At 42.6% G+C, this 18,492-nt stretch overlaps 2 protein-coding genes across 2 annotated transcripts in view; both read right to left on the bottom strand.

Moving 5' to 3' along the window:
* si:ch211-253b8.5 (dysbindin) overlaps positions 1-15,217 on the bottom strand; it is a 45,649-nt gene extending 30,432 nt beyond the window's left edge. Inside the window, exon 1 of the mRNA XM_056266583.1 lies at positions 14,973-15,217. Coding sequence (XP_056122558.1) covers positions 14,973-15,015 — 43 coding nt within the window. The 5' untranslated portion in view covers positions 15,016-15,217. The remainder of the gene's footprint in view (positions 1-14,972) is intronic.
* The window catches only part of smim7 (small integral membrane protein 7), a 303,536-nt gene that overhangs the window by 240,412 nt on the left and 44,632 nt on the right, over positions 1-18,492 (bottom strand). The gene's annotated exons all lie outside the window — the stretch shown is intronic.

Raw genomic sequence — 18,492 nt, 5'->3', positions numbered from 1 at the left:
CGCAGTATGTTCTATCTCGCTCTAGATTCCGGGAGATTTGAACTAATTTGCGGGCATCATCTGTGATTTTGTTTTCATCTTCATCGTCCGGTCGTCAGCCTACTACACCAACGCTTAGACTTCACGACAACGTTGTTTTTGCTTTATACGTGAGTACATTTTTTTTTTTTTTTGCTGTTATCACTCTTGCATTGCAAATTCTTTATTTTGGGGGCGGAGCAAGGAAGGGAGGGGCGTGTTTGTGTGGGTTGATTTAACTATCAACAGTGTTTCTCAGAAATTGCTTACTACACCTTTAAGTGTCTGAGAATTACCAGAGCATATTTCTGGAAGTCTGATAAACCCTTTTATGGAAATAACAGAAGCATAAATAGTTTACTGCATAACACAGAAATCACCTTGTCCTGTGTTGAATCTACACACACAACTGTGGTTTCCAAAACAAACTGATATTATTAATAGTGGGAGTATATGTGTGTGCGGAATGTGTGGGTATGAAAGTTTTGGAAATAAGGAAACCCAGAAACTAAATATCTTCAGTTATCTGACAAAGAAATGATTGTTAAAGGGATACTTCAGGATTTAGCATTAAGCTTTGTATCAGTAGAAAACCAGTAGTATTTTCGAATTACTGTGCTCCATCCCCCCCGCCCCCCTCTTATCCCCCTGATATGACAGAAAAATTAATTTTTATTCTGGAAAAAATCCTCCGATGACGCAAAAATCGTCATTTTGCGTCATCGGAGGATTTTTGTGCCAAAGGCTAAAGACTACAGCCAGTGTTCCGCATGTTTTCACCACGCCCATATGGGGCGGGATCTCACTCACAGAATGTAAAGAGAGTGTCAGCCATCTTTCTGTAGAAGCTAAGCTAACAGGCTCTTGCCTCTTGGTCTGTGTAGAAAGTTTGTATAGTAGGCTAATCACGATGGCGGAAGGTATTTTTGAAGTTGAAATGGCAGAAGGGGATTTCGAAGATCTGTTGCGAAAATCTGATGCTCGCGGCTACCTGTACGAGCCGCAATTCAGCGATGAACAGTTGCGGGAGATGGAGGAACAAGAGCCGGAGCAGCTGCTGCAGCAGGGGAACGAGACCTGAGCCCGGCCAGACTCGAGCTGGAGCGGACTGGTGGTGTCAGTGCTCTCGCTGTGCGCCTATGGTAACAGACATAGCGTCCTATTGCTGTCGCGAATCTCAGCGATGCCATTTTCTTCTGGACGAGATCGCTGAATCCGCAGAGCTTTGAGTGTAAAAGTGTTAATATTAATAATTTTTTAATTAAAAGTTATAACTCAAATTGGTTGTGGTTCTTTTTATAAACCTTTATGGTGTGTTCAAATGCAAATTTAATTATTTGCGCAAGTAGATTTCATACATACAAAGTCAATGCAAAGACGCGAATAGACGCGTCATTCGCGCCGAATTGGGCGACGCGTTTGCCGCGAACGTCTTCCGCGCAAGTTGAAAAATTTGAACTCGAGCGGAAGATTCAAGCGTCTAACTTGACGCGTATTTGATGCTCTATTCACGTTCGGTGTGAATACACCATTAGTGTTACTAGAGTATGGATTAGCGTAGATAATGGATTAGCTTAGAGAAATGGTGATTTCAATTGGGGGAAAACAGTTCATATGCAGGGCTACTAAGCTAGGCTACTCTGTTGACATGGTCCTGCCTTGCATCATATTTTTAATGTGAAAGTCTAAGTCGTGTTATATACATTAGGCTAGTACATCCCGGTACAACGTACGCAATAGCACCATTTCTATGGAAATTTATCAAATAACTCACGATGTATCAAAGCAAGCCTAGTTGTATCCATTTTTCGGATTCTGCCGCCTGTAACCGGTAGGCGTGGTTTGGGAGTGGCCTCGTAAGGGCAGCAAAGCAAGTGCTTTCTGGGAGTTGTTGTCTTTCAGCCACATGAGTAAAAAATACATTTTCTGCTTTTTCTCAGTCTAGAATGCTTCAATTTAAAAACTAATTTCACATTTCTACTATATAAATGACCAATATTAAATACACATTCATCTTCCCAGAGGTGAAGTATCCCTTTAACAAGCTAAACTCCAAGAATTCAGCATCTTTTATAAGGCAGCAACCACCAACTCTATTAGTTCTATTTTCAGAGATAGTGGGATTCACAAAAAAGTACCAGAGAACAACATGAGTGAAACGGACTGAGAGGAATTTCTAAAAGATTCCACAAGATGAGTGACATGATAATGAGTCATAAGGAAAGTATAAAGCATTGAGTAAGGAACTAGATAGCAAGTGCTGTCAACCAAAAGTACTTGAGTGTATCTCTTATCTTTTTCTCATTCATTTGCCCACACTATATACAAGCTACTAAAGTGAGAAGATAAAAAGTAGTCCTTGTAGGCTCAGTGAAATTTCTCCGGACGTTTCATGCTATCATATAAAGACTTGTGAGTGATACATATAGTGCTTTGAAAAAGTTTGTTGCAGTCTGATTTTCTGTATTTTTTTATATATACATTTTACTCTAAATGGCATCAGATCTTCAACCAAAACTTGTGAATTATAAAAAAGTTTCCCTTCATGAACTATAAACATCTTATGTCATGTATTTATTATAGAACTGCCCACCTAAATTAAAAAATTAAAAAACACAATTGTATAGTTGTCACGGATGGAACAGGAGTCAGACAGGTGGTAAGTGAAATAGTGTTTATTTACAGGTTGCAGATCCAGACAGTGATATGGTGAGTATGCAAGCAGACGATATTCAGGATTTAACTTAGCTGAAGGATAACCAGAGTCTTTGTTTACAGATGCGGATGCAGACTGGAGACTGGAGATTGGAGACTGAACTTCCGTGTGAAGGTTAGCAGGTGATCGATGGATGGAACTCAGGTAGGTAGCGGGTAAGTTGCAGGTAAGTAGCGTGATAGTCTGTAGTGTCATGTAGAGACGAGACCAGACAATGAGTGTGTGAAGAGGAGTTGAATATATAGGGAGGTGAACTGATGAGGTGCAGGTGATGGAGATTAAAACTCAGGGGACTGTGAACGAGTGAGAGGAGTGAGTGAACGAGTGTGAGGAGTGAGTGAAGCTGGTGGAATCCTGACAGTACCCCCCTCCTCCGAGGCGGCTCTCGACGCCTGAGACGAGGGACGAAGACGGCGACGAGGTCTACCACGACCCCTGGGAGCGGGGCGATCAGGATGGTCGACGTGAAACTGAGTGAGGAGATCTGGATCCAGGATATCATCGCGAGGAACCCACGACTGTTCCTCTGGACCATAATCCTCCCAGTCAACCAGATATTCCAGCCGAGGACCTCGTCGCCGTGAGTCCATGACGGTGCGGACTCGGTAGTGTAGGGTATCTGCGTTGTCCGGATGACCCATTAAATTGTACATGTAAAAATGCTCCTAACCTCTCTGACTCTGGTCCATAACTACGGCCTGGCACCGCAGAGTCTGAGTACTAATTGCCCCACTGACAACTTTATGGCACACAGAGGTTTAACAGACAACAAGACATCACATACACACACACACACACACACACACACACAGCCAGGGGTCGAGCTTCAAAAGGATTCCGAGCCCCCTTTGCGTGCCCCACGCATGCAGATTCTCTCCTGAAGACATCCCAACACACACACACACACACACACACGAATCTTTCATTAAACTCCTCATATAAAGACCTTACCGAGATATATTTGAGATGTTTTTAAGTGGACCTGTTTGCCCACGTCATAGTGGGATATCTGTGATTTTATCATAGGATTAAATGAACCATAAGTATGTGTAATTGTGCCGTAAGCTGTATTTTGGTAATTCCTATGCTCTTCATGTGGTGTCGGATATCAATGTAAACCTCTCAGTTTGTCTTAGCTGAATCCATATCGTAGATTGTGATGAAATGTATTTTACTATGTTCTATCATCTCTGGAGTAAAATTGAACACATTGCTATCACTGTCATAAAACATGCAAAGTAGTCCTGACAAGACAAAGAAACATCTTGGTCGCGTACTTTTCTCCCAGCTGATTGGTGCATTCACGCCAGAGGAGGCGTGAACCAAAATGCCTTAAAGAGACGTGCCAAGCATCGCTTGCTCTCTTGCCTCTTACCTCTTTCGCTTTGACATGTAACTCTCGTGCTCCGTGATTCCCGCAGGAATCTTTTCTTTTCTTTGTCTTTGTTTTGTTGAGTTTTGTTTTCTGTATTCGACTCTGTTCACTTCCACGAAGGGAAATGAACTTATTCTGAATTATTCCTTTGGTAACTTTACGTCAAAGACCTTTTAAGCCTTTGAAATTGCGCGCTCCGGACACACCCGCACACCACGTGATGCTCCAACGCCACACGTGCGCGCTCCTCGGACCAGCTGCAACCACGTGACGCTCCAACGGAACACGCAGCTCACTCACGCAGCCGTGTCAGCAACATAAGGACCACGCAAGTATACTCGTTTAGCGAGTTCTCAGAACATTAAGATGGTGTTTTTCCGTGTTGTCTCTCAAAGGGTTTAAAGTCTGTAATTTGCCACTGATACCTCCAGTCTCTCTCTCCCTCTCTCTCATTCACTCTCTCCATGTTTCTTTCAATCTCAGATCCTTTTAGTGTTCTGTTCATTGTCGTTGTGTTATTGTCTGTATATACATTTTATTCCTGTAACGTTAGTAACCGTATACGTAGTGTACTGCTTTATTAAATACATTATTCATTTTATTGATTCTGTCTCTTGCTCATATACAAGTCACTTAAATGTTAAAGATCTTAGCTACTAGCTTACAAATTAAAGATACCTTAAACAGTATCTTGTTTATGGAAAAGTGAGGTTGTTTCCCGAGGCCTGAGAAATTGCCTTTCTTGTCCTTCTACAAGGATAACTTTCGTGAGGATTGATAGAATACCGTACGGTCAGTTCGCTGGCGAACAGATTTTTTGGTAGTTGATTAATTCCATTAGAAGTTATTTATACTAGACAATTGATATGTTAATATTTTAATCATAACCCGTTTTGATTGGGTACTGATATACAATTGAGCTAATTTTAACCTGTCTGTAAAATATGTGTACATACACAGTTAATGATAATCCTTTGTGGTTAATTGTCTGTGTACATCTATGAATACAGATGCAGGTAATATACATAACGCCCTCTTTGGGCAATTTAAAAATGTATGGTTATCTGGTCCAAACCCGTATGAATAATTATTAATTATTAATTATTAATTATTAATTATTGAATACATATTCCCCAAAACGACCCCAGATACTCTACAGTAGATGGGCTCTTGCTCGACTGGAACCGGAGGAGGAGGTACGTCCTCTGGGCCGGTTTCTGTGGGAGGAGAAGTGACAGGTTCAATGAAGGGCTTCAACAGTGACACATGAAAAGATGGTGAAATCCTGTATTGTGGAGGAAGGTCAAGCCTGTAGGTGACTTTGTTCAGCTACCTCTGCATGGTGAAAGGACCGATGTATCGAGGACTCAGCTTACGGCAGGGCAGGCGGACGCGTATGTCCCTGGTCGAAAGCCACACCTTTTGTCCAGGCTGGTACTGCTGAGGACGATCCGCTTGGTCCTTGTGCCTCCGCACTGCCTGCTGGAGGTGCACGTGAGCCGAGTCCCATACCCTCTCGCTCTGATGGAACCAGTAATCGACAGCTGGAACCTCAGAGGGCTCACCCGACCAAGGGAAGAGTGGAGGTTGATAACCCAGGACACACTGAAAGGGGATGAGCCCAGTGGTGGATTGCCCAAAGGGAATTCTGTGCGTACTCCGCCCAGGGAAGGAACCGGCTCCAGCTGTCCTGGTACTGGTGGCAATAGGTCCTGAGATGTCGTCCGATCTCCTGGATCTTTCGCTCAGTCTGGCCGTTAGTCTGAGGGTGGTATCCAGAAGATAAGCTGACAGTAACCCCGAGGAGTCTGAAGAAGGCTTGCCAAACCCTTGAAATGAACTGTGGACCTCTGTCCGACACTATGTCCTCATGGGGTGCCGAAGTTTTGAAACACATGATTAAAGAGGGCCTCTGCGGCCTCAAACGCAGTTGGAAGTCCAGGCAATGGGATCAGCTTGCAAGCCTTCGAAAAGCGATCCACAACAACGAGGACACAAGTGTGGTTACTGGATCTGGGAAGGTCCGTCATGAAATCAATTCCAAGATGGGACTACAGTCGTTGTGGGATAGGAAGTGGCACGAGCTTGCCCTCCGGGAGTCTTCTGGGGGTGTTGGTAATGGCACAGACTGAGCATCCCCGAACGTACCTGGAAACATCCCGTGAGATAGACGGCCACCAGTACCGATTACTGAGGAGCGAGAGGGTACGCCTGCTACCTGGATGTCCAGAGCCCGGAGTGGTATGAGCTGAGTCCAGAAGGGCGGCACGAAGATGGAGAGGTATGAAGACGCGCCCCTCTGGACCTCCCGGCGGAGCGGGATGACGAAGGTTCTCCTGGGAAATCTGCTCGTCGATGACCCAGATGATGGGGCTGATGATCATGGCTGGAGGGAGGATAGGTTCTGGTAGCGAATCTACGGGTTGAAGCATGTTGAAGATGAGAGAGAGTATCCGCTTTGTAATTCTTGCTTCCAGATCGGTATGACACGGTAAAATCAAAGCGGGTAAAGAAGAGAGCCCATCGAGCCTGACGGGGATTCAGCCTTTTCGTTTCTCTGAGGTATTCCAGGTTGCGATGATCGGTTATAACCTCAAACTGGTGATTAGCTCCCTCCAGCCAATGCCTACATTCCTCTAACGCAAGCTTGATGGCGAGCAGCTCCCGATTCCCAATATCATAGTTCCGCTCCGCCGGGGTCAGCTTCTTAGAGTAGAAGGCACATGGATGGAGTTTGGGAGGATCACCCTGCCGCTGTGATAGAACTGCTCCAACTCCTGTTGAGGATGCGTCCACCTCAACAACAAACGGTATATCTGGGTTAGGATGAACCAGGATGGGAGCAGTCAGGAAGGCTTCTTTCAGTTGTTGAAAGGCTAATAAGGCTTCAGGAGATAAGGACAGAGACTTGGGCCGGCCCTTTAGAGACGAGGTCAAAGGATAACTGATGTGACTGTAGTTATTGATGAATCTTCTATAGAAATTGGCGAATCCGAGAAACCGTTGAAGATCCTTCACAGTAGAGGGCAAGGGCCAGTTCCGGATAGTTTCCACCTTCCTCAGGTCCATCTGCACTCCCTGTTGGTCTATGATGTAGCCCAGAAATTGCACAGTGGTGGTGTGAAACTCACATTTCTCCAGTTTCAGGTACAGTTCATGAGCTCTCAGTTTCTCCAAAACTAGAGTGACATGGCGCTGATGCTCAGCAAGAGATGAGGAGTAGATGAGAATATCATCGATATAGACAACCACAAATCTCTTGAGATACTCTCGGAAGACCTCGTTCATGTAACCCTGGAAGACAGCTGGGGCGTTGGACAGTCCGAAGGGCATGACTCGATACTTATAGTGACCTGAGGGCGTGACGAATGCCGTCTTCCATTCATCACCTCGTCGAATGCGAATCAAGTTGTACGCACTGCGTAAATCGAACTTAGAAAAGATCCAGGTAGCATGTCGATAGTGCAGTCCCATGGCCGGTGAGGTGGTAGTTTGGTCGCCAACTGCTTGCTAAACACATCCTGGAACGCCCTATACTCAGCAGGAATCTCCACCTGGTGATGGATCTCCGGACTCTCAATGGACGTGGAACACACGGGAAACTCAGACTTTCCCACCGAAGATGAAGAAGAGGGGGCTTTCTGGACCTTCTCAACCGAAGCTAGACAGGAATGCGAGCAGTCTTCTCCCCAGCGAAGGACCTCCCCGGATTTCCAGTCGATGATGGGTTGATGTTGGACCATCCAAGGGCGTCCCAGAATGAGCTCAGCAGTGGACTCCTCCAGCACCATGAAGGAGATCTCTTCCGAGTGCAGGCAGCCGATGCGGAGCGTCAGTGTGGGGGTGAAGTGACGAATTCGACCTCGACCCAGCGGTCTACCCTGGATGGTTTGGACTCGAAGATCTTGATGACTTCGGCGGTTACGAACGTTCAATTTTTGTAGGAGTTGAGTGGAAATGAAGTTCCCCGCCGAGCCAGAGTCGAGGAGGGCTTGTGCGGAGACACATACACTGGAGGTTAATAAATGAACAGTTGTGCGGTTCAAGGTTGAAATCTTAGGAGGAATCTGAATGGTGCTTACCGCAGGGCCTTGAGGTCGAATAGGGCAGGAGTTGATGAGATGTTTATCACCCCCACAGTATAGACAAAGACGCTGTTGAATTCTACGCTGCCACTCTGAAGAAGAAAGATGAGTGGAGTCAATCTGCATGGGCTCGGGTGCTGGAGGGGCGACTGATGGAGCCAAGGACGGAGGATTTACAGCGGTTTATAGAACATCACAGGCAGATAAGCGTTGAGATACTCGAATGGTTTTTTGAATGAGGTTTTCAATTCCCAAGGAATCCTCATATACCACCACCAGCTGACTGATGTTAGGGTTGAGACAATGTCGAAAATCTGTCATCAAAGCTGTCTCATTCCAGCCACTAGAAGCCGCCGGCGTGCGAAATAGAAGGGCATATGTACTCACTGAAGACTTTCCTTGACGAAGGTTGAAGAGCTGATGTGAACGGTGAGATCAGAAACTGTCCGACCAAACACTTCCTTGAAATGCTGAAGGAAACTTGAAAGGGATTTAACCGCAGGAGAATCTGAGTTCCAGTGAGATTGGGTCCATTGGAGAGCTCTGCCGGACTGCAGGGAGATAATAAACGCCACTCGGGCTGAATTGATGTGCCTGCATTTGGAAATATAGCGATACCTGAAGCGATACCAAAAAACCGCTGCAATCCTCCGCCTCTCCGTTGAATGGCGATGGTCGGGACATGGGACTCGCAGAGGCAGCTGACGAAGCAGCGGATGTTTGCGGAAGTGAATGGTGGCGTGCTGAGTGAAGGAGATCCTCGGGAACGGTGGGTGGATTAGCCGGTGGAGAAGGAAGTAAGGACTGGCGAACAGCCTGAACCAGTTCCGCGAATGGATCGTGAGATGGATTCTCCATGGGCTCCGTTGGACTCTGCATTTCGTTGGTCTGGTCTTCTGTCACGGATGGAACAGGAGTCAAGCAGGTGGTAAGTGAAATAGTGTTTATTTACAGGTTGCAGATCCAGACAGTGATATGGTGATCCAAGCAGACAATATTCAGGATGGAACTTAGCTGAAGGATAACCAGAGTCTTTGTTCACAGATGCGGATGGAGAGTCACTGGGAACAGGCTGATGACCGGAGACTGGAGACTGAACTTCCGTGTGAAGGTTAGCAGGTGATCGATGGATGGAACTCAGGTAGGTAGCGGGTAAGTTGCAGGTAGGTAGCATGATAGTCTGTAGTCTCATGTAGAGACGAGACCAGACAATGAGTGTGTGAAGAGGAGTTGAATATATAGGGAGGTGAACTGATGAGGTGCAGGTGATGGTGATTAAAACTCAGGGGACTGTGAACGAGTGGGAGGAGTGAGTGAACGAGTGTGAGGAGTGAGTGAAGCTGGTGGAATCCTGACAATAGTTATACATAATCTTAAAAAGACATCAGAGTTGAGTGTCATTTGTTGAAAGTCTCTTCATTAGTGCAACTATGAACCCAGAATCAGCTACTATGCTTGTTATAAGCCCACTAAGTTATAAGGATAAAACTAGTGCTGCCGCGATTAGTCGACTTAGTTGAGATAATCGACCATGCAAATTAGTCAACGCCAATTTTTTTAGTCGGCGTGTCGTTTTAATATTGACCGCATATTTATTTTTGGTCTCCCGTCTCAAACGGCTCACTGTAATTCACCTCCACACACCAGTCTGTGCGCTGTGCGCGCCCTGCTGGTTAATCTGCCATCCTCTTCCTTCCCCCTCCCCCGCCTTCACTGCTTTGATATGAAAAATTGCGGAGGCAGGTGACGGTGCTTTCACACTGGGCTCGTTTACTGCGGTCCGAGCCCGAGCTCGATTGTTCCCGGCGCCCCCGCAGCGTTGGTCTGGTTTCACACTCAACTTAATTCTACCGAACCCTGATGTGTTTGCGTGCATCTTACGCCATCGCAAACGTGCACGGCGTATGATAGAAAACAGAACGCGGGTCAATATATATATATATTTTTTTATTAATTCTGTGCTATTATGCGCAGCTGAGTGAACAACACAGGTGCGTGTTTCGCATAAGGTGGCCTTCTGCTGCTTGCAAATGGACTCTTTTGAGGAGACTCTTTTCCAAATTTGTTGCCCTGATTTCACGCGTTAAGCGCGAATACACTGCAGACTCGCTCTCGCTCGTATCCAAGGTAAATCATCAACACTATCATTCCTTACATGTGTTTTATTTAACTAAATACATAATCAGCTAAAACGCGCACCCGAGTCCGTGTTGCTTTCACATTCACGCGAACCGCGGCACGGGCCCGGCATGCATGCAAGTGTAAACGGAAGCTGCATAGCTGCGTGCCTGCCTGCTTTCAGCGCGATTCATTATAAGGCAGAGCTAAGCGTAGTAGGCTAGTCCAGACTCTTTCAATTCAATTCCAATTTATTTGTATAGCGCTTTTCACAATACATATTGTTTCAAAGCAGCTTTACCTAAAATGCATGCATTGCATCTACTTTAGCCTACAATTCAGAGTGATGTTTTCAGTTATGCATTTCAGAAATGTACATATAAAAATGTACAGTAAGCTAATGTATTAATTTAAGGCAGAACAAAGAGCTAATTTAAGTAATGAATACATGCATGTTTGTTAATAGAGGATTAGATTAGGACTCTGACTAATATGGTATAGCCTAATGGAAATGCAGATACTTATGCTTAGATTGTTAATACTGTAGGATTACACATTTATTAAATGTTTAATTTAGGTTTCCACTACAATAGTATATAAACTGATAAAGTTTAGTAGACAGATTTCAGATGATTATTGAGTCTCCAGCAAGAGTCTCCTTTCCTGCCAGTCCTGTTTTCTCCATTGTATTTTAAATTAATCAGATCACTGAGATTCTCACCTCTCAGCCTAGATTGATTGGATTAGCTATAGGGGAGACTTCCACCTTTTGTCTTTAATGGCTCTGGGATGGCTCTTGGAACCAGAGTTCCTGGCCAGTATCAGCATTTGAATAAGTTATGCTGATTCAATTGGACTGATAGGGCTCTCAGAGTAGGGTGTGTTCCCACTTCATTTGCATGCTTTGTTTCAGAGTGACTCCACCTCTATGTAATTCCTCCCCCTTGTAAGGTATATGAACAGTCTGTATTTTAATTTAGTTAGACTATTCTTGAGATGACTACAGCGACACAATAAAGAACTTCTGCGTGAAAGATACCTCAAAGTCTCCTGGTCTGTTGTGTGGAAGAAAAACTTCACTACAATACATAATGTTTTTCAACAGGTGACATTTTATATTTTGGCCCTTCAGTTGAGTTCAAAATAAAATGGACACAACAAAATGACAAATAATGTTTTTTTTTTTAATTAGTCGTTTAGATTAGTCGACTAATTAAGATTAGTCGTTAGAAAATTAGTCGTCAGTGGCAGCACTAGATAAAACCAAGTATATTTAGCCCAAAATTAATCAATTTTGATTTTGAATGCATCAGTAGGTAACAGAATCAAGTAGGCACTTCTCCTTTTTTGAAATTAATGGTCGCTAAAATGTGAAGTGTAATTTCCAGTAAAACATACCTCATACATTTAGTCTATTTTTCTATGTATTTGTCATTCAATTTTACCATATTGCCTTGTTTTGACAAATCAGAAACATTACCATAATTATTTGTAACACAAAATGAAGACAATTTGCAAAATGTACTTGTGCCACTCAACAAGTGCCATTCCCGTAGATAAGTCATTCCACTGGACCTGAATGACACCATCCTAAACATCTGGAGTGCAAATCTTTTTGACAGACATGGACATTTTACTCATAATTAGAGCAAAATTGAAAAAATAGTGTAACAAATACTCATGTGGCCAATCTAATTTCCAGTCTCAACCTCTAAGCATGTGTGTGTCTGAGACCAGAGAGTGTGGGAACTTGGATTGTATACAGTCCCATCTGCTAAAAATGTCAGAAAAACTATTTCATTTAGAGGGATTTCAGACAGGTTACACCCAACACATCTAGAATCCAAGCTTTGACAGGTTCATCTAGTCATCAGCTCTTTAAATGTTTGGTCAAAACAACGGGAGCCCTTTAGAAATAGAAAATCTACATAACAGACCCCCCCCCCCCCCCCCCATCATCCAAATAATGGGGGGCATTTTTAATGTTGTTATCTACAAGGAGAATAATATGTAATATGATTTGTCACACATTCACATGAGACCGGGGTTAGTTGCCACATGAAGTTATATGCTTTTAGTCAAAAGTCCAACTACTACAGTGGCAGAGAGAGCTCAACATGTTGCAACTGAAGAAAACACATGCAAATAGAAAAAACACCAGCAAATTAAAAAGAAATCTTTATCAGTTTGACAACACATGTGCTGCAAATTGTTACCAGATAAAGATGATTAGGATGAAGGAGAGTTCAAAAAGGTTTCAATGAACAAAAGGGTCTTTTAATAAAATGAACTCCGATAATCCATGAAGAGGAAGGCAACGTAACAGCGTGTGTAACACGCACACACAAACAACAACCGACAAACACAGAGTAAAGGTGAGGAACTTAAAAGACAGTGATAATGAGGAGATGACGAACAGGTGTGATGATCTGATGAGTTTGTTTAATTGTTTATCTGTTTGTTTGGATCCCCATTAGCCACTACCTAGGTAGTGAGAGCCGATGGAGAAGAGTGACATCAGGAGGCCTAGGCGATGCCGAGGTGACGATCATCTGAAGAGGAGCCAGACTGCCCGAGGACTTGTTGATCCCGGTGTGATGGAGGACCGAGGCGTACCTGAAGGGAAAGAGGAGCCCGCTGCAGCAGTAGGGGTGGAGGAACGGAGCGTAGCAAGTCCATGGCGGAGGAGCAGTGACGACTGACCGGTGGGATGAAGGAACCTGGTAGAGCCGTAAGGCTGAGGGTGCCTGGTGGAGTGCCAGCCTTTCGCCATCTCCTGCAATGCCAAGCATTCACGTCAAGCCTCAGGTCCTGCAACCACCAGTAGCGCCTGAGCGGATAGATCCAGTGGCTCTATCCGCTCAGGCGCTAATGGTGGTTGCAGGACCTGAGGCTTGACGTGAGTGCTTGGCATTGCAGGAGATGGCGAAAGGCTGACAACCTCTAGCAGAAGTGGGGCTGGAGGACTGGCTGAGCAGGGCAGTGATGAAGGCAGAAGAAGACTAGACAGGGTCAAAGGTAACAATACAATGTCCATGCATGTGTCTGTGCTGTCTAGAAACAGCGATGAAGGTTCAGAGGAAACCGGAAGAAAGTTCATACAGTCCATCAGGAACAGTGATGAAAAATCCAAAATGGGGTGGAATAGGGTGGGAGACAATACCTAAATTCAATCAGCCAGTCCTCAGTCTCAAAATCCACCCAGATACCCTCGGCCACTGATGTCGTGGGCTCACACCCCTGGTCAGACTCACTGAGGGACTCCTCTTTCGGGGCAAGGGTCCGCAATGACCTCTTATCTTTGGGCAGGCTGATACAGTAACGCGCTGCAAATACTCACATTGCACATACGATCAGGATGTTAAAATAAATCTTTCAGGTCATCAACAACACCACTGACGAGTAGACCTTGAACAATAAGCTAAGCATGTCCGAGCCAGGTTCATCACTTGTTGTGAGGAATTGCAGCGCATTTCTGAATTTGGTTGCATTGTATTTGCTGCACACGTGTTTTCAAACTGATGAAGATGTTCTTCATGTGCATGCATTTTCTTCAGTTGCAGAAAACTTTGTGCTATTTGCAGCACGTTTCTGTATTTGGTTACGTTGTGAGTATTTGCAGCGCGTTTCTGTATTTGGTTGCAATGTGAGTATTTGCAGTACGGTTCTGTATTTAGTTGCATTGTATGTATTTGTAGCACGTTTCTGTTTGGTTGCAATGTGAGTATTTGCAGTACTTTTCTATATTTGGTTGCGTTGTGAGTATTTACAGCGCATTTTTGTATTTGGTTGTGTTAAGTATTTACAGTGCGTTTCTGTATTTGGTCACATTTTGGGTATTTGCATTGCTTTTCTGTTTTAGGTTGCGTTGAGTATTCGCAGCGCGTTTCTGTATTTGGTTGTGTTGTGAGTATTTGCAGCACTTGTGTTGGCAAACTGATCAAGATGTTTTGCTGGTGTTTTTTCTATTTGCTGATGTTTTCTTTATTTGCAGTGCGTTGGCCACTGTAAATTACACTGTTTTTACTGGCAGTAGTTTTGTACGCTGAATTCAAACAGAATAGAATATTTTTTATAAATTCATTATGAATTCTTGAATCAGCATATATTTAAAATTTTGGCTTCAAACAAGTAAACAAAACCATACGGGCATACATCCTGTAAAAAAGTATTAAAATGACGGTACATTTTAATTGAAAAGATAAGTAGTGTTTTCAGGACAAGGGTTTTTTACATGTCATATGTTTTATATTTTGTAATTGTATACATATTTAAGGACAGTGGTTTCATATTTTGCAAGTCTTTAACATTGAATCTTTTTCATTAATTGCTTTGTGTTTAATAATTATTTTACAATAACAGGTGGGCATGCTAAATGACAGTGAGGAATGCAGTCAGAAAAGTTAAACTTCTTGGGAAATAAAGGAAATTTTTAGGGTTTGCATCGATTTAGGAACTGATTATCAAAAATAATAACCCTAAACTGAGAAATATTCACTGGAGAAAACAGTGTGACAACTAGCCATACATGTTATTTAATGACACAATGATTCTTCTTTTGGTTAATGACTGGTCATCTGACATGCATGTTGTCAAGCAGAGTGTAAGAAGAGTCATATCTTTATGAGCAAAATAATTCAACAAAAGGTAAAATACTCACAGGGAAGACGTTTGTTGTGCAGGTTCGTCCCCTTTGAGCTCATGACTCCAGAGTGACAGAGATGCACAGCTGTGAAAACTGAGTGCTTTCCCGGTAGTTTCAGTCAGTCTGCCGTCCCAGAGCAAGACTGGACTCTGACACAGCTCATCTCCCTCTCTGTCTCTGAGACTTCTGGCTGTAGATTCAGTCGTGCACTTCCTCTGCAGCAGAGCCAGTGGCCGCGTCTCTCTGCTCAGGGTCCTCGGGTCTGGGGCAAGTGGATCATACCAAGTCCACCCTCACAGGAGGAGGAGAGTTGAATTTACAGAAGGGATCAGACAGAGGAAGGAGGGGTTATGTAACGAGAGAGGAAGTGCTACGAAAATTAAAGCTAGCTCTGTCTCTCAAACTCTCTTTGTCTTAGAGATCATTCCATGAAAGGAGAAGGATGTTTCTTTGACATTCATTTTGATCAAATGCACTAAAAACAAATCGACCATTAATGTATTCATTTTATATGAAATATAAACTTACTTAAAATTAAATTTAAATTAAATTTAAACTTATGTGTGTGTGTTTGTGCGTATACACACATTTATCACATTCATCTTTAAATGTGTGTTTTTGGATAGTAACTCTAAAAGGCAGTCAATATATAATACTGTATCAGTACATTCAATTTCAGTGCTGTTTAAAAATCATCCTGGCATGTACCTCATGGTTAAGAGTGTGTTAGATAATAATAATAATTTGAGGAGAAATTTGGATTTGGACCACTTTCAGCTGCAGTACAAGATATGAAGTACTTCAGAGATTTTTTTTTTTTTTTGGGGGGATTTTTTGTGGACTTATTCTAGTTTTAAGATACAAAGCGCCACCTAGTGGCAATTAAACAAAACCAGTAAGATCAGGGTGCGTTTTTGTTTATTTGTTTATTTATACTTCATACTGTAAAGTGTGTAAAGTGCTACTGTGCACAGTGTTACTGTGGTACATTTACAGTTAAAAACTGCCACTTGTGTAAATGTTAGACTAAAGAACACCCTCATCCAAACTATGTATCTAAAAATATCTAAAACATTAAATGGCATCATGCAAGATCTAAATTGCCAAATGCAAAAAAAAACACCTCTATTTAATGGTTGTTTCCTCAGTACATTCACTCACCACTGATGACAATATTGCGCATTAGAGGCTGAGAGGATCAGAATTGAGGTTAATGTTACTCTCTTAATGCCATGGTTAATGCCATACTCCACTTCAACTGTCCTCAGAAGATACACAGCCTCAAATGTGCAGCTGAGCTTCTGTTGCGTCTAAAGTTTAGTTTGCCACAGCTGTACGAGTGTGTGGGATGTGTGGAAAACATGATTGTATCAGCATTAGTTCTCTCTAAATGTCACACACATATCTTTACAATCCAGACTGACATTCATGCAGTGTATGTGTTTGGAGGGGTGTGTGGTGTTAAAGAGCTCATATGACTCAGACAGAGAATCCTTGCGACTGTGTGTGGGCTTCACTTCAGTGTTTGTGGTCGCAGCATGTCACTAACGTTTCAAGTGCAAACAGAATAAAGCAAAAGTGCAAATGGGTTACCCTGATAATATTGACACATCTGACTGATGTTTGGGTTCAATTTTTGGTAGAGGAAAAAACTATGAAAAAAGTAACCCCATTGGAAAAACATGAAATTGGAGTTTCCCATCACTCAAGAGAATTTCGTTTCAAAAGATCTGCTGTACACAAACTACAATCATATTTTAATGTAAATGAAAAAGGTAACATGTGTTTCTGCACCACTAGCAGATCCATTTTGTGGACACTTACTCCAATTATTTATAGTGCATTCAATATTTTTTTAGAAGTAGGGTACAACGGGGCTAAAGGCATAGTGTATGATTGCAGAAAAAAATAAATATATGTTTGAACATTTATGGAGCAACAGATTTTGTGTGAAAATAAATCATAAAAGTGGTTTATTTTGTTTAAAAATGGTATAAATGTATGCGGTGGCAAGGTGGGCCTTTTACCCCACACACAGGGCAAAAGGCTCACCAGCATGGGGGCAAAAGGCACACAGTATTTATACAAATACTGTAGCTAAAATAATATGTTTTTAATGATGTCTAAGCTAAAACTTGTGCAAAACAATCACTTTAACAAAGTTTGTACTATCTTCGGTTTATTTTGGTAAATAAAATAATTAATTTTTGTTCAATAATTATACTGTCATTAAAAATTGTGAATATAAAAATATTTTTTTTGTCATCATTTAATTTAGATTTACAGTAGTAACATTCAATTATATTTTATTATGTGAAATGATTCATATAAATAGGGTGATTATCTCTATAAAGTGGACACAAAACTTAATATATGATATTTACCATCTGATTCTAACCATGTCATGTCAACAAATGGAAAAGTCAGCCAGCTGTTTATTATCATGTTGATTATTGTGCCTTTAGCCCCGACAGCAGGGGCGCCTTTTACCCCAAATACCATACTTTTACATATTCTTCTGTTATTGAAAAACTGTTGCTTTAATTACCTTGAACAAAACTGAAAATCATTAACAAGACTCTAATCATTACCATTAGAGGAAAACAAAATCAAAGGAGCCTTTTACCCCATGGAGCCTTTAGCCCCGTTGTACCCTACATGTGTTTCCTGGGCTTTAAACCTTGACTGGGCCAGTAAGCAACAACTCAGCGAACACCCTAACAACCACTGATTACCCCAAATCAACACAACTTGGCAACCACCAAGAACTTCCTGGCAATCATATAAGCAATTGCTCAAAACACCTGTCTAACCATATAGCAACATGCTAACAACTGCTGCGATCACCCTCACAATCACACAGCAACATCCTGGAAACCACCCAGAAACAGAATATCCACATAATAAACAAGCATTCACAACACCTTATCAAGTGCATAGCAACACCCTTGTACTGACACACAAAACTAGCAACCACATAGCAAAGTGCTAACAACGATTCAAAACACCTTAGCGACTGTATAACAACTGGTTGGTCTCTGCCCTAGCAACTGCATTGCAATGTGTTAAAAACCAGTCACCTTATCAGCTGCATAAACATACTAACAAGCAGACACTATGGTATCAGTTGCATAGGAACACCATTGAGCTGAAACACAAAACCCTAGCATCCACATACCACTAACACTAACAACAACTCAGAACTCATATAACAACATTCGGACATCTGCCTTCATAACACTTTAGTAACTACATAATAATATCCTTTCAACAGGCCAGAATACCTAGCAACTGTAAACAAATTCAGAATGCCTTAGCAGCCATTTAGCAACAATGTTCTAGGGCATCTACCCTAGAAACTGCATTGCAACGTGCTAAAAAACAGTCAGATCACTTTATCTAATGCATAGAAATGATCCAAAACACCAAATAATGAACTAACAAGCTCTCAAAAAACCTTATCAAATGGCACCAAACCCTAGCAACTGCATAGTCTTAATGTCCACTGTGGTCTCAAAAGTCTGGCCAGTTGAAA

Source organism: Rhinichthys klamathensis, unplaced genomic scaffold (assembly GCF_029890125.1).
Source record: "Rhinichthys klamathensis goyatoka isolate OS25496 unplaced genomic scaffold, OSU_Roscu_1.1 h1tg000249l_1, whole genome shotgun sequence".
Lineage (NCBI taxonomy): Eukaryota > Metazoa > Chordata > Actinopteri > Cypriniformes > Leuciscidae > Rhinichthys > Rhinichthys klamathensis.
The sequence above is the reverse complement of the archived record's forward strand: the minus strand, read 5'-3'. Positions and strand labels throughout refer to the sequence as shown.